The sequence below is a fragment of the Staurois parvus genome, unplaced genomic scaffold, assembly GCF_062004578.1.
Source record: "Staurois parvus isolate SC_StPar_1 unplaced genomic scaffold, SC_StPar_1.0 ptg001642l, whole genome shotgun sequence".
Lineage (NCBI taxonomy): Eukaryota > Metazoa > Chordata > Amphibia > Anura > Ranidae > Staurois > Staurois parvus.
In genome coordinates, this window is record NW_028319438.1 from 186272 (window position 1) to 203288 (window position 17017).

The following is a 17017-nucleotide window of genomic DNA, read 5'->3' on the forward strand; positions in this document are numbered from 1 at the left end:
TTTTAAGAATGTTCCAAACAGTTGTTTTGGCCACGCCTAATGTTTTTGCTATCTCTCTGATGGGTTTGTTTTGTTTTTTCAGCCTAATGATGGCTTGCTTCACTGATAGTGACAGCTCTTTGGATCTCATCTTGAGAGTTGACAGCAACAGATTCCAAATGCAAATAGCACACTTGAAATGAACTCTGGACCTTTTATCTGCTCATTGTAATTGGGATAATGAGGGAATAACACACACCTGGCCATGGAACAGCTGAGAAGCCAATTGCCCATTACTTTTGGTCCCTTAACAAGTGGGAGGCACATATGCAAACTGTTGTAATTCCTACACCGTTCACCTGATTTGGATGTAAATACCCTCAAATTAAAGCTGACAGTCTGCAGTTAAAGCACATCTTGTTAGTTTCATTTCAAATCCATTGAGGTGGTTTATAGAGCCAAAAATGTTAGAATTGTGTCCCAATATTTATGGACCTGACTGTACATATATTGCACATTCACATCAGTCCCTAACCCTCAAGGGGCGTACAGTCTAAGGTCCCTAACAGGGGCGGACTGACCATTTGGAAACTCGGGCGCTGCCCGAGGGCCCGGGGTCAGTAGGGGGCCCCATGAGATGCCCCTGGTACCTTTTTCATAGGCTTTTTTGAGTTTGGGCAAGGACACAGGGGCCCCATGATCCCCTATTGAGGGCCCGGGGTCAGTAGGGGGCCCCATGAGATGCCCCTGGTACCTTTTTCATAGGCTTTTTTGAGTTTGGGCATGGACACAGGGGCCCCATGATCCCCTATTGAGGGCCCCGGGTCAGTAGGGGGCCCCATGAGATGCCCCTGGTACCTTTTTCATAGGCGTTTTTGAGTTTGGGCAAGGACACAGGGGCCCCATGATCCCCTATTGCCCGGGGGCCCCATGAGTTGTCAGTCCGCCCCTGGTCCCTAACTTACATTCATACATACACATACTAGGGCCAGTTTATACAGGAGCCAATTAACCTACCAGCATGTCTTTGGAGTGTGGAAGGAAACCGGAGTACCCAGAGGAAACCCACGCAGGCACAGGGAGAACATGCAAACTCCAGGCAGGTGGTGCCATGGTTGTGATTCCAACTGACTACCCTAGTACTGCCAGGTGGGAGTGCTAACCATTTAGCCACTGTGCTGCCTGTCTATAAACTTATATTAACCTCTTCACGCCGGCCGAACGCAAATGTGCGGCCTCCCGGCGTCTGGGCCTAGACGCCGAGCGGCCGCACATTTGCGTTCTATTAAGAAAAAACATATGTGCCGAGAGCGCGCCCTGCGCACTCCCAGCACACATGTCCGGTACTCACGGAAAGGTCCCGGTCTCCTCTTTCGATCGGGACCTTTCCCGATCATGTAACATGTCACATGATCCCTAAACCCCGCCCCGTCTCCCGGCTTCTAAAACTCTTAAAGGGCCAGGAGGCGCCGGCGTGAAGGGGTTAAGATTTCATGCCCACAGGGTGTGTTTGTAGCCACCTTTAGGGGCATCAGGCATTTTTGTATTACTGCTTCCAAACGCCTCTCCATGTTATTCTATATGTCCGTGCACACATAGACTTTTAGAAGCTTTTGGAGACAGGAAATCCAGTGCATCCAGGAGCAGCAGAGTTTGGGCAGAATAAATGCTTGACACTACTAAAAGCTGATAAAAGCGCCTAAATGCCTTTAGCGCTTGAGCATCAATTCATTTCAATGGCCAGAATAAACTATTTATTCCGACCAATGAAATTAATTAACACCCAAGAGCTTGACGCCTTTAACAGCTAATAGAAAAAATTGTAGAAGCTTGAGACACTTTTACAAACGTCAGGCATTTTTTTCTGCAAAAACGCTGCTGGCTTCTAGGAGAGTTAAATAAACGTCCTGTGTGCATGAGACCTAAAGCAGACTTGATGGGGCAAACCTTTCAACATAATGAGCAGGTAGGCACAGCATAATCCGGTCATTGCCGAGTCCCCCGCCATGGCCATCTCTGAAACTGCTACCTACATTTCCCATTACGATTCTCTTCAGCCCCTGGAAGGTCACTGATAATGTAAGCACACAGGCGTTACATTGTCTCCAGCAACCAACTCTATTCGTGGCATGCAAGGAATACAGCCGGGATGTACAGTGCATGAACCATGACCATGCAATATACACAGAAAAGAAACATCACCAGGAAAAAGATTTTCAGGCAAAAAAGACATTCAACCATAAAAACTCTACTTCCTGGCGATTTTTCGTTTGCTGGACTTTAGTTCCACTTTCATCCAAAAATACCTAGAATTCCACCAATTCATATGTGAATGTGGCCAGCAGCTGACCAGCCGGAGATGACAGCCAAAAACCCTCTAATATTTGTGTTTAACCACTTCCCGTCCGGTCGCTGTATATAAACGGCCAGATGATGGCAGTGCACGGGCGGGTTGCCGTTCATAAACGGCGCCCACCATTTTGGACCGTGCGCGCTCCCTGGGAGCACCATGATCCAGTACCCGCTGTATCCTCTGGTCACAGTGAAACGCCGATCGCTGTACGGGACCTCTGTGTGAGGTCCTGATCATGTGATCACTGATTGGCCAATCAGTGATCACATTAATAGGTGTAAGCAAGATGTCGCTTCTGACATCATTGCTTACTATGTGTGAGATCTGTGAATGATCACAGAGGTCACATGGTACAAGGCTATTCAGAACAGCCTTGTACCATGTGACAAGCTGTGACCAATCACAGCTCACACAGTATTTCTCAATGACTGCAAGAATGCAGCCAGAGAGAAGGAGAAATGATTGCTTTTACAGCCTTCATGGGTGTAAAAGCAATCAGTGTAAAAAACAAAATAATTTTCATCACCCCCCCCACAAGTAGTATAGTATCACTATGGTGACACTGTACTGCTAGGGGGACAGTATGTAGAAATAAAACAACAAAAAACATAATAATAATATAAAAAAAATAAAATAAAAATATAAAAAAAATTGTTAATTTTTGGTTATAAACTAATCTGAGTTATTTTTTTTACTAAAATGATAACTGAATAAATTTTGGCCAAGATTCATGAAGAAAGATTATTTATTTGCAAAATTTTATAAGAAAAACACTTTTTTTTCAAAATTTTGGGACTTTTTATTTATATAGCAAAAAAAATTTAAATCCCAGTGGTGAATAAATACCACCAAAATAAAGCTTTATGTCTCAAAAAATGATACAAAATTCATATGGGTTCAGTGTTGCATGACCGCGCAATTGTCATTCAAAGTGAGATAGCACTGAAAGCTGAAAATTGGCCTGGACTGGAAGGGGGTGAAAGTGTCCGGACTGGAATTGGTTAAACCAGTTTTTTAAGTTAATGCATTCTAAATTTCCATAACATATATATGTGTATATCCTGGCTGACTGCTCTTTGTTAACACAGGCCTGTGATTTCTCACCTTAACATAATACTTGAAGACTTCACTAGCAAAGTGCAGCTCCAAAGTGTTGTACAGAATCAGCTTGCAGTAACCAGCTAATAGGGTGCGTCTGTTATGCAGCTCAGCAATTTGCTCATTTTCATCTCCTAGTGGAAGAAAAAAAAAACCCACACTATTAAGTTGAAGAATTCCGGTCAAATTATTAAATAATAAAACACTGTTTAAAATGAGGAGCTGTATTGAAAGAAAAATTATGTATACAGTACTAGAAAAAAGTTTGAGTAAGGTTGGGTATATTATTATACAGGATTTATATATTATTATTATACAGGATTTATATATTATTATTATACAGGATTTATATATTATGATTATTATACAGGATTTATATATTATTATTATTATTATTATACAGGATTTATATATTATTATTATTATTCAGGATTTATATATTATTATTATACAGGATTTATATATTATTATTATACAGGATTTATATATTATGATTATTATACAGGATTTATATATATTATTATACAGGATTTATATATTATTATTATACAGGATTTATATATTATTATTATTATTATACAGAATTTAAATATTATTATTATACAGGATTTATATATTATTATACAGGATTTATATATTATTATTATTATACAGGATTTATATATTATTATTATACAGGATTTAAATATTATTATTATACAGGATTTATATATTATTATTATTATACAGGATTTATATATTATTATTATACAGGATTTATATATTATTATTATTATACAGGATTTATATATTATTATTATTATTATACAGGATTTATATATTATTATTATACAGGATTTATATATTATTATTATTATTATTATTATTATACAGGATTTATATATTATTATTATACAGGATTTATATAGCGCCACCAGTTTGCTCAGAGTTTTACAATATAACGGGAGACAATGCAGCAACAATACAGTTCAATACAAGAGGGATAGGAGGGCCCTGATCCTGGGAGCTTACAATCTAGAAGGGAGGGGCTAGTGGTACAAAAGGCAGTAACTGTGGGGATGGACTGGTAGGAGGAGTAGAAGATTCCATTATTAGCGGAGGGCAGGACAGGCTTCCCTGAAGAGATAGGTTTTCAGAGATCGCTTAAAAGTGAGCAGAGTAGGCGACAGTCTGATAAATTGGGGTAGAGAGTTCCAGAGGATGGGGCAAGCTCTGGAGAAGTCCTGGAGATGAGCATGGGAGGAGGAGATGAGTGAGCTAGAGAGCAGGAGGTCGTGTGAAATATGGGTGTGACATGTTACCAAAGTGAACTTATACTTTCAGCTGACTATACACTAATCAAATCTCGGCCAGTTCCATCTTGCGTGGATGAAATTTGATCAGTTTATGGCCCTGCTAGCACTGTTCCATTCAACAAAAGACAGTTGTTCAATCAACTTTCTTCAAAGGAATCCATTAGAAGATTGTTGGCAGAACGGTGCATCCAATCAGCTGGCGGTGCTGACAATCGCCCAACAGGGGGGATTCATCCACCCATGTGGTTAGCGTGTGGATGGAGGAATCTGATTTCTCTTGTTCAGCCCACAGACTGAAAGAAAAAAAATCTACATGTGTATGGCCAGGTATGGCGTAGACTCTTTAGTTGCAACATAAAGCGGTATCAAACCCAAAAGCAAACAATTATAATAGTGCAGCTTGCCAATTCTTAGATGTGATGGCTGCATGCAGTTTCTTTTTTAGGCTTTCTTTCTTCTATTTCCATCTAGTGATCCAGCCAGTAAGTCTGTTGTTTTTCAACAAAACAAGCTCTCTTGCAGTTACAGGGATGTGGGAATCCATTTAACACTGACAGGGTTGCTTACAATTATCACTTTTTACTGTAATTATGTAAAAGCTTTACAATAGAACGGGAGACAATACAGTTCAACACAAGAGGGTTAGGAGGGCCCTGCTCCTTTGAGCTTACAATCCAAGAGAGTATGAAGAGGGTAAATTCCAAATCATATTGTTTTGATGGGTAAAATGTGCAATAGAGTAGTGTGGAGAGTATGGGGCAGTATATTCAGGACAGGAATGTAGACGCTATGGTGGCAGGTGGTAAGTACAGGAGTGTGGAGAGTTTGGTTGTGGGTGGTATGTGCAGTAGGAAAGTGTGTTGGGTATGGTGACAGGCAGTATGCGGAGGGTATGAGTGCCCTGTGTACGATGGCAGGCAGTATGCGGAGGGTTTGAGTGCCCTGTGTACGATGGCAGGCAGTATGCGGAGGGTATGAGTGCCCTGTGTACGATGGCAGGCAGTATGCTGAGGGTTTGAGTGCCCTGTGTACGATGACAGGCAGTATGCGGAGGGTATGAGTGCCCTGTGTACGATGGCAGGCAGTATGCGGAGGGTATGATTGCCCTGTGTACGATGGCAGGCAGTATGCGGAGGGTATGAGTGCCCTGTGTACGATGGCAGGCAGTATGCGGAGGGTATGAGTGCCCTGTGTACGATGGCAGGCAGTATGCGGAGGGTATGAGTGCCCTGTGTACGATGGCAGGCAGTATGCGGAGGGTATGAGTGCCCTGTGTACGATGGCAGGCAGTATGCGGAGGGTATGAGTGCCCTGTGTACGATGGCAGGCAGTATGCGGAGGGTATGAGTGCCCTGTGTACGATGGCAGGCAGTATGCGGAGGGTATGAGTGCCCTGTGTACGATGACAGGCAGTATGCGGAGGGTATGAGTGCCCTGTGTACGATGGCAGGCAGTATGAGAAAGAGATGAGTGGGGATTGCATAAAAGGCAGGTAAGAGTGGGCAATGCACCCTTATGGGGGCCATCCAGGTTTACAAAAAGGGAATTAGGATTCCTGAAAGAAGCAGTGGCTGAGAGTCAGATTCACACTATCTGAACCACATCCAAAGATGGAAAATGTTCTTTTAACCTCCCTAGCGGTCTGATTATGTCAGTATTTCTGTGCTCAAAGCGGTACTTTTTTTGCATGGAAATATGTATTTTTTTTTATTGTAGGCCTGTAATTTTTAGGAATAACTCACTGAAATATGTCTGAACAAAAGTCTAGTAAACATCCCGGGTATGGTAAAATTTGGAACACGAAATCATAAATTATAATTTATTAAATAATCATAAAAAATAATAATATAATAATAATACATTTAATTCAATAATATAATCAAACCAAAAACACTGAAATGTGAAATATAGCGCCAAGTTCGCACATCGCTGAGCAAAGTCGCAGAATCGTTTTCAGTGTCTGATGAGGAATTTCCCCCACGAATCATTATCACTCAATTCTGCAAGTGGTTCTGATTTACTATCGCTGTTCTCTAGCCGGTCTAAAACCACTTTTGACCTAAAGGGACGCTTTTTGGACGCCATGGACGTTTCTCAGTTTCCAGGCAGAAAGAACAGTAAAAATGCAGGCAGGGCGCCGGACAAAGCACTCGGGACAAAATGTATGTGAAATGGTTTGATACAGGAATGGAATACTATGTGATTTTAGTGAATTTCAATTTTTCACATTATTATTATTATACAGTATTTATATAGCGCCAAAGGGTATGCTCAGCGCTGCACAGTAGCGAGGGGGACATAACATGAGACAAGACAGTAACAATACAATACACGAGGGGTTCGAGCGCCCTGCTCTTTCGAGCTTACAATCTAGAACATTCGTAAATACAGTAATGTAATACTATCAGATTTTAGTGAATTGGGTGAATGTCAGATTTTTACATTTTTGAATTTCCCACCAGTTCCGTCCCCCGTACGTCCCGACGTCGCAGGGAACGGAACCCAGAAGACAGATGCCAGCATCAGTCGGAGGACATGGCTGGGGACACTGCAGGAGGAACATCACGGGAGCGCAGGACAAGGTAAGTGCTGGAGGGATCCCAGAGCAACGCTGCAGTGTATTCCTGAGTGTAGTTCGGGGTGACCGCTTGTGGTACTGAAACTTTACCCCGAGCTACACTCGGGAATACCGCCAGGGAGGTTAATAAACTGGATCTGTAGAGAGGGATAGAAGAATGATACTCTGGTTGAGGCGAAAAGGCAGCAACTACCTTCGGCAGCAAGAAAGCCATGGGTTCTAACTACTCTTTGTCCCTTTGCAAAACCAAAATGGGTTTCTTGCGGAATAAAGCCACCAGTTCAGACGCTCACCTTGTAGAAATGGTGGCCACAAGGAATTTCATCTTGTGGATGAGAGCAGAGAAAGGAATTTCTAGAACAGGTTAAAAAAATGAAACACTGACAAATAAAAGCAGCGCAAAAAAAAAATTATTATACAACACAAGAGCAAAGTGAGAATATGGCACAAAATATAACACTTCAATAAATATACACAAATATTGAAATCATCTAACATAAGTCCACCAACTGAAAAATGAAAATTACAAAGTCCTTATTGATCCATCAAGATCACCACGTGAACAACATAACTATGATTGAGTAAAGTGCACTCAGATATCACCGCGTGGTCGAGGAAAACCTCCCCCAATTCAGCGGCACTCACGAGATATTGTGGCCCATCCAAACCTGATAGGTAATAGCACTTGTGGCGAGTATCAGTGTAGTACAGATCATCAATCAATCAGCCCTTCATCAATTAGAGGCTGGTATGGTGGTGGGACATCCTCCAAACTATTACACTCCGTAATCAGGGAAAGTTATGAAAGGAAACTCATAGCGTGCATCCACTAAAAACCATTTAATGGACAGAAAGTATTGCACTCACATAAAATAAATGAAAGCATGCCAAAATATCCACAATAACCGTAAAGGGTATCTGTATATCACATGGAGCGAGCATCTCACCTGATCCTCCCACAATAGGGATATCACGAGACAGTCAGGGAGGCGATGCTAGACCTGGTGGATCCCATATTATTATTATTATTATACAGTATTTATAAAGCGCCAATAGTTCGCTCAGCGCTGTACATTACAAAGGGGGACAGAACATGTGACAGAACAATACCAATACAATGCAAAACATGAGGGGATCGAGGGCCCTGCTCTTTCGAGCTTACAATCTAGGAGGGAGGGGATGGTGGCACAGGAGGAGATAGCTGTGGGGGATGGAGTGGTAGGAAGAGTGGAGGAGGTCGGCAAGTTAGCAGGGGGTGGGGTAGGCTTCCCTGAAGAGATGGGTTTTCAGGGTGCGTCTAAAGGAGAGGAGAGTAGGTGATAATCTGATGGGTTGGGGCAGGGAGTTCCAGAGGATGGGTGACACCCTGGAGAAGTCCTGGAGGCGGGCATGGGAGGAGGAGACCAGGGAACTAGAGAGAAGGAGGTCTTGTGAGGAGCGGAGTGTGCGTGTTGGGCGGTACTTGGATATTAGGTCAGTGATGTAGTTCGGGGCAGTGTGGTGGACAGCTTTGTACGTCAGTGTTAGGATTTTGAATTTGATCCGTTGCGCAATCGGAAGCCAGTGGAGGGATTGGCAAAGGGGGGTGGCGGAGATGGAGCGGTTGGAAAGGTGAATGAGTCTGGCAGCCGTATTCAGGATTGCCTGAAGCGGGGATAGCCAGCGGCGAGGCAGGCCAGTGAGGAGGGAGTTGCAGTAGTCGAGTCGTGATATGATGAGGGAGTGGATGAGCTGTTTAGTGGTTTCTGGGGTTAGGAACGTGCGGATTTTGGCGATGTTGTGGAGGTGGAGTCTGCATGAGTTAGTTAAAGATTGGACTTGGGGCTGGAAGGATAGGTTGGGGTCCAGAATGACACCAAGTACTCTGGCCTGCGGGGCAGGTTTGAGGTGGCGTTGTTGGATGTGATGGAGAAGTCAATGGGGGGTGGTGTGCGGGCTGCGGGGAAGACAAGAGGTTCAGTTTAAGGAAGTGGAGCGACATCCAGTCTGATATGTCGCTTAGTAGGTGTGTGATTCGGGCGGAGACCGAGGGGGTGAGGTGGGGAATTTAATATGGAATGCATATGGAATTTCAGATGAAAGACATTCAGTGCTCCAAGATCCAAGATGGGGAAAATGCTCACTTCGGGTTTGGAAATTCTAAACACTTTGGAGAAATATCCTTGAAAGCGTTATATCAATGGAACTGGGACATTGCCACTTTAATCCAGAAAACCCAGAAGGTTCAGTGGAGATCTGCTTTTTTGGCTGGTGCAGTTTGAAGTTGGGGGCAGAGAGAGAAACAACCAGGTTATAGCCCCTGGAACCCAACTCCAGCACCCAAGCATCTGAGATGCAAGCTAAGCGCCTGCAAAAAGGTTAACAAATGTTCTGCCCAGTTTGGAGAGGGATGCACCATAATGCACAGCAAGGCTCATGCAGGCCATAGACGGGTCGAAAACCATCTGTTTTTTTTATAAAAAAAAGAAAAATCGGTCGTTCGATCGGCCGACGTTACCACCAATGATAAAAAAAAAAAAAATCGGCCGATTTTCATCCCGTCTAGGGCCGGCATTTAATTACTTCTGTCCCTGCAGAAAGCTCCGCTATTATATTTGACATGAAAAAGTATTGCGGTTGCAACAATGTATCCATTTGTATCCATTCTGGATAGATGTTTTTATTCGAATACAAATAGATACATTGTTGCAACCGCAAGACTTTTCATATAAAATATAATAGCGGACTGGAATTCTTCTTTTTCTTCTTCTTGCAGGTCACGGCTCATGCGCAGATTTTTTATCTGTAAAATGATTGGCCGATTTTCCCATAATTGTCGGGAAAATCGCCCAATCGTCAAAATCGGCCGCAAATTTTCCAACTTGACCAATAAAAAAAATGTGCCAAAACTCTGAAAAACGGCCTACCAATTAACCCACTAACGGTGCGAAAATGGGCTGATTTTTTTTTCGGATGTGGATTTGGCAGTCCCAGACTTGCCATTTGACAGTAAACCTTTTTAGGGGGTTTAGACAGAAACACAAAATACTTTTCCTAACCAACAGCAATGGAAAAGTCTTTACAGTCTGTCCCTTGGGCTTTTTTCCTGAGAAAGATGGGTGCTCTTGGCCAGTAGCATTCTTGATAATGATATGAAGAGTAGATTCAAAAAGGCCTTAACCACTTCCTGTCCGGACACTTTTACCCCCTTCCTGTCCAGGGCAATTTTCAGCTTTCAGCGCTATCACACTTTGAATGACAATTGCGCGGTCATGCAACACTGTACCCATATGAATTTTTTACCATTTTTTTGAGACAGATAAAGCTTTATTTTAGTGGTATTTATTCACCGCTGGGATTTTAATTTTTTTTGCTATGTAAATGAAAAGTCCAAAAATTTTGAAAAAAAGTGTTTTTTTTTTATAACATTTTGCAAATAAATAATATTTCATCATAAATCTTTGCAAAAATTTATTCCGTTATCTTTTTAGTAAAAAAAAAAAAACCCAAATTAGTTTATAACCACAAATTATAATTTTTAAACATTTTTTTTTACATTTTTATTTTATTTTTTTATATTATTTTTTTTTTTTGTTTACATACTGTCACCCTAGCAGTACAGTGTCACCATGGTGACACTGTCCTACTTGTGGGGGATGATGAAGATTTTTTTTTTTTTTTTACACATTGCTTTTACACCCATATAGGATGTAAAAGCAATCATTTCTCTTTCTCTCTGTCTGCATTCTTGCACTCATTGAGAAGTACTGAGTCAGCTGTGATTGGTCACAGCTTGTCACATGGTACAAGGCTGTTGTGAATAGACTTGTACCATGTGACCTCTGTGATCATTCACAGATTTCACACATAGTAAGCAATGATGTCACAAGTGACATCTTGCTTACTACTTTGCATGTGATCACTAATTGGCCAATCAGTTATCACATGATCGGGACCTCGTACAGAGGTCCCGTCCGACGATCGGTGTTTCACTGTGTCCGGAGGACACAGCGGGCACCGGATCGCTGTGCTGAGCGCTCCCAGGGAGTGCGCACAAGCAGGGTGCGGGGAGGCCGTTTATAGACGGTCACCCGACCCTGCAGTGCCACCGTCCAGCGTTTATATGCAACGGCCGGTCGGGAAGTGGTTAAAAGCCATAAGAGTAGGTACTTTTTTAACATGGTAGTCCAACACATAAAATATCTTCTACATGTTTACTGACAGGAGCCCCATGAGATGGGAAACTTCTAGCAGTCCATTTATAATAAAGAAAAAATTATTTGCTCCAAAAACCCTAAGGCCCCGTTCATAAGGGGCGGCCTCTGCTTCCACAGTCCGCTGAGGCCCACTGAGCAGAGTGGAGTGGGCGGATCATAGGTCCGTGTCAGCCGACATTGACACAGCCCGCTCTGCTCTATCGGCAGTCAGATGTAAACAGATCAGCTGTCCGTTTACACACAACTTCCCTCCGACTTGCCCAGAGGGAAGGCAATGGATTCCCTTCTGTTTTTATTGGATTGGAGGTTGGCAGGTGTAAACAGACCCGCCGCTTTATAAAGGAGATGGCAGATCCAAACGGGTCAGGTGGACCTGATAGGACCGATCGAGTGAAGGAGGCCTACGACTAAGGGATCAACTGCTAGAGTGCAAATTCCTTTGAATGGAATCTGACCAACTAACCCGAGTTTGGCAAAGCAAAGTCACAGTATGCAAAGCAGGATCTGCCAACGAGTTCTAGAGAGTGCCTCCAACCAGGTATCAACGATACAAATGGAGAAACAGAAAAAGGGCGCACCGACCTAGTGCATTATCGTTTAAAATAATTTAATTGAAGAAACAAAATGGGTATCATACTCACAATGGACATAATAACACAGGCATGTCAAACTGAACAAGATGTATGATCCAAACAACATCTGAGTCCATACGATGGAACCCTGGATGACCAACTGGCTAACGCATTTCGAGGACACAACTTCTTCCTCAGAGCCAACGCGTTAGCCAGTTGGTCATCCAGGGTTCCATCGTATGGACTCAGATGTTGTTTGGATCATACATCTTGTTCAGTTTGACATGCCTGTGTTATTATGTCCATTGTGAGTATGATACCTATTTTGTTTCTTCAATTAAATTATTTTAAACAATAATGCACTAGGTCGGTGCGCCCTTTTTCTGTTTCTCCATTTGTATCCAGTGTATTTGGACCATCCCGGTCTGTTGAGGGCAGCAAGCAGTGCATATTCCAGAAAATTCCAGAACATTCCTATTGGGTCTACGGAGTCCTTTCCTAGCGCAAGAGAAAAGTGTTTGTTGTGTAGGTATCAACGACCCTAGTACTGCCAGGCGGAAGTGCTAACCATTTAGCCACTGTGTGTGCTGTGCAATACACTGTCATTTTCATCCTATACATGATACAGGACTTAAATCCGTCCAGAGACTCACTAAGAAGGGAAGCAAGAAAGAGCTTGGTGTCATCTGCAAAGACTGAAATGGGATTTTTAATCCCAGACCCTATATTGTTTATAAATATATTAAAAAGTAAGGGTCCCGACCTAAAGATATTAGGCAAGATTCTTAGCTGTCGTATCAATAAATATTTGCGTAGCCTGATTCACAGGGACCAAGTGGGTTTCGTCCCTGGGAGACAAGCGGGTGATAACGTTCGTAAGGTGGTCCATCTTATACATTTTCTACAACAGTGGAAAATACCGGGATTCTTACTGTCCTTAGACATATATAAAGCCTTTGATTCTCTATCCTGGGACTATCTGCGGTTTGTGCTGTCTCGCTGGGGTTTTGGGGACTCTATTCTTTCTTGGATTCAAGCCTTGTATTCTTCCCCTTCGGATTCCGTAAAATACGCTGGGTATTTCTCAGATTCCTTTCTTATTTGGCGAGGTACGAGGCAGGGATGCCCCCTGTCCCCAGCACTCTTTGTCCTGGCGCTTGAGCCGTTGGCTATGGCACTCCGGACTGATTGTAATGTATCGGGGGTTCCATACGCTGGACAGGAGTTCAAGTTGAACCTTTTTGCAGACGATGCCCTCTTGACTCTCACTAACCCCTTGACGACGCTTCCAAATTTGCAACAGGTTCTTGAGCGCTTCTCCTTGATTTCGGGTCTTTGTATCAATTTGGATAAGACTGTCGCGCTTAATATTACTTTGGCCTCAGATTTGGTTTCGTGCCTACAGTCCCACTTCCCTTATAAATGGGCTTCTTCTTCTCTTGAATACCTAGGCATCCGCTTAACCCCCACCTATGACTCAGTTTGCTGCAAATTATTATCCATTGCTTCGCTCTGTGTCCTCTCTTATGCATTCTTGGCAATTTCCGCACCTGTCATGGATAGGACGGATTAATTCAGTAAAAATGACCATCTTGTCAAAATTGTTATACTATTTTCGCACCCTCCCAGTGCGGGTTCCTCCTCATTTCCTTCGGTTGCTTCAGGTAAAGATTATGCGTTTTATCTGGGCCGATAAACGCCCCAGAGTTTCCAGAACTACGCTTTTTGTTCATAGACTCCAGGGTGGCCTTGGGGTTCCCAATGTTACTAAATATTATCAGGCGAGCCAGATTGCCCCGCTATCCATGTTGCATGCTTCCTCAGACATACCTCTCTGGGTCCTCCTGGAATTACCTAATTGTGCTCCTATTGCGATATCAACACTTCTATGGCTTCCCCCTGCCCTGCGCCCCACAACACTGAGTCCAATTTTGCTCCATGGTTTACAAGTGTGGGACTCGGTACGTTACTCCAGTGGCCTAATGTCACCTTTTTTGCCTTTGCTCCCAATCACTAACAACCCCCTCTTCCCACCAGGTTTAGATCAACCAAGGGCGTTTTCTTGGTGGGTGACCAATGGGTTTTCACAGGTACGACACTTTTTGACCTTTCGGTCTTTCCCTACCTGGAATTCTCTTTGGGAGTCACGGGATATCCCTCCGGCGGAATTTTTTCGTTACCTTCAATTGCGGCAATGGCTGCTCTCATTGCGGGGCACTTCTGTCTTCCCGTACCAGAAATCTGCCTTTGAACTGCTTTGCCAACAGCGGCCGGGCGCCCCAGGCCTTATTTCCCTTCTTTATGTAGCTTTGAATAGACGCTCGTCGCATACTTCTCTTTCATATGTCGTTCAGTGGGAGCGTGACCTGGGAGTGGCTGTGGATCCGGGGGACTGGAATAAGGCCTGGTCACTCATAGCTAAATGCTCATTTAATACGACCACGCTGGAGGCGGCTTACAAGGTATTGTTTCGTTGGTATTGGGTTCCGGCTCGTTTGGCACAGGCAAATCCTGCCTGTAGTGATCGATGCTTTCGGGGTTGTGGCCATCGTGGTGATGTATTGCATATCTGGTGGTCATGCCCGAGGCTGCTTCGTTTTTGGTCTCGTGTGTTTGGCCTCCTTTTCACTTTGTTCCATCTCTCCATACGCCGGGATGCTCAGTATGCTTTGCTTCATTGTCCCATCCCGGGCCTCTTGGCTCATCAGCAGAAGTTGGCTAACTATTTGTTTTTGTCAGCCTCTAGAACAATTGCTCAGGCCTGGAAGAGCCCGTTTGTCCCTCTTCAGGGGGTGCGGGACCGTATGACCACTATGATGCTCAATGAACATATGTCGAGTATCTGCAACGACTCCCAATGTAAATTCTTGAAAATATGGGAGCCGTGGCTGCAATATACCCTTCCCACGCTCCCCCCGGCTAGTCTGGGGATGTGATGTTGTTCGGCTTTGGCGTTCTTGGATCCCTGCTCTTGGTTTGGTTATCTTTTTTCTTTCGTACTTCTCCTTCCTTCCCCCCCCCCCCCCTTTCTTTTTTTTTCTGTTAGTTTTTGGTGTGGCAGTGGATAGCTGCCTTTAGTCTGAGTTATTCTCAGTGTTATATTTATGTTTTGTTATTTAAGTGCCATTGATGGCCCCTGCGTGGGCGATCTTTTGCCCTGTTGGTGTTAGAGCACTGATTTCTTTAATTTTCTACTTCTTTTATGTGCAATTGATAGCCCCTGTGTGGGCGTGATTTGTTGCTCCTGTGTTAATTGTTATTAATTAATAAAAACCATTGAAATACAAAAAGTAAGGGTCCCAACACTGAACTTTGGGGTACACCACTGACAACCCTAGATTATTCAGAGTAGAAGTCATTCACCACTACTCTCTGAATACGATCTTTTAGTCAGTTTTCTATCCATTTACATACGGATTTTCCAAGCCTGTAGACTTTACCTTACCTTTCCTCTCTATTACTTTTCTGGGGACAACACAAAATGTGGGTTTTTCTTTTACTTTGAATGATAAATGGTAAATGGGACAAATAGAGTGTGTGAATCTCCCTAACGGAGGCACAGACAGCAATAAAAACCTGACAGATGTAGTAATCCCTCCGTCCTCTATCCAAAACTGGAAAAAAAGTTTTGCATTTTGTTATACTTTAAACGAACAGGTCTGTAGTTACTTGGTAGAGACTTCGACCCCTTTTCAAATATACACACCACATTGGCCTTACACCAGTCCAGTAGTACTATACCAGTCATTAAAGAGTCCCTAAAAACTAGAAACAATGGCTTTGAAATGACAGAGCTCAATTATTTTAGGACCCGTGGGTGTATGCCATCCGGTCCAGGTGCTTTATTCATCTTTATTCTGTCTAAATATTTCTGTATCATATTAATTTTGAGCCAATGAGGAACATTTGGGGCTGTGTCAATATCATCCCCATTATGGACAAGAGCTCCCCAATGCTCCTTTGTATACACAACACTGAAGAAGGCATTTAAAAAAAATTTGCTTACTCTTTGTCCCGAGTCACCCGCTCTAGAATATCATATACATATATATATCACCTTCTAGATCTGCAGCATTCGTGAACACATGATCAACAAGGAATCCAGCCAGCTCAGCCTGCAGAGACAGGTCAGGGGTGCAAATAAGTGGCTGAAAATACGAGCGATCATCACGGCTCAGGTGGTCATTGAAGATCACTAGGAGATCACTGAGAAGTTTAAATGCCTGAAAAAAAAGAACAGCAGACAAGCATTGAGAGAGAGAGAGAGAGAGAGAGAGAGAGAAAGAAAAAGGTATACAAACAGCAGAAAGAAATCGTTCAACAATTTCTTGTAGGGCTGGACACTTAGGGGTGTATTTATATAAACGTGTGTAGGTGTTTGCCCAATGACAGTGCATGTGCATTCTTTCTGTGTGAATGTGAAAAAAACTTTCACTGTACGAATTGCTCTGCAATTTATTTTTATAAATATACCTCTTAAAGTGATATTAAAGCTTCAACTAAAAAAACAAAACAAAACAACACACATGTTATACTTACCTGCATTGTGCAATGGTTTTGCACAGTGCAGCCCCATTCCTCTTCTTCTCAGGTCCCTCACCAGTGCTCCTGCCTCCTACCCCTTGACCAGTGCCCCCGAAAGCAAGCCACTTGCTATGGGGGCACGGGGTGCATGCTCGCTGTTGAGCCCCACTCTACGCGTCCATAAGACACATAGACCCGCATCTTGGCCACGCTCTCTCCTCTGTCTTCATTGGCTCACTGGCTGTGACTGACAGAAGCCAATAGTTCCCACTGTTGTGGCTCAGCATAGGAGGAAAGAGAGACCCAGGACAGCCAAGGCTCCTGGATACATCGCTAGATGGAGAGGGGGCTCAGGTATGGTCGGATCTAGGGGGGAGCTAGAATGGGCTGCACCCACCCAGGCTGCTTTGAATGCTGTGCAG

General features: G+C 43.4%; 1 protein-coding gene across 1 annotated transcript in view; it reads right to left on the reverse strand.

The window, feature by feature from the left end:
* STAG3 (STAG3 cohesin complex component) overlaps positions 1-17017 on the reverse strand; it is a 185767-nt gene that overhangs the window by 52955 nt on the left and 115795 nt on the right. The window contains exons 23-24 of the mRNA XM_089663227.1: positions 16129-16294; positions 3437-3564 (exon numbers count right to left, since the gene is read on the reverse strand). Coding sequence (XP_089519353.1) covers positions 3437-3564; positions 16129-16294 — 294 coding nt within the window. The remainder of the gene's footprint in view (positions 1-3436; positions 3565-16128; positions 16295-17017) is intronic.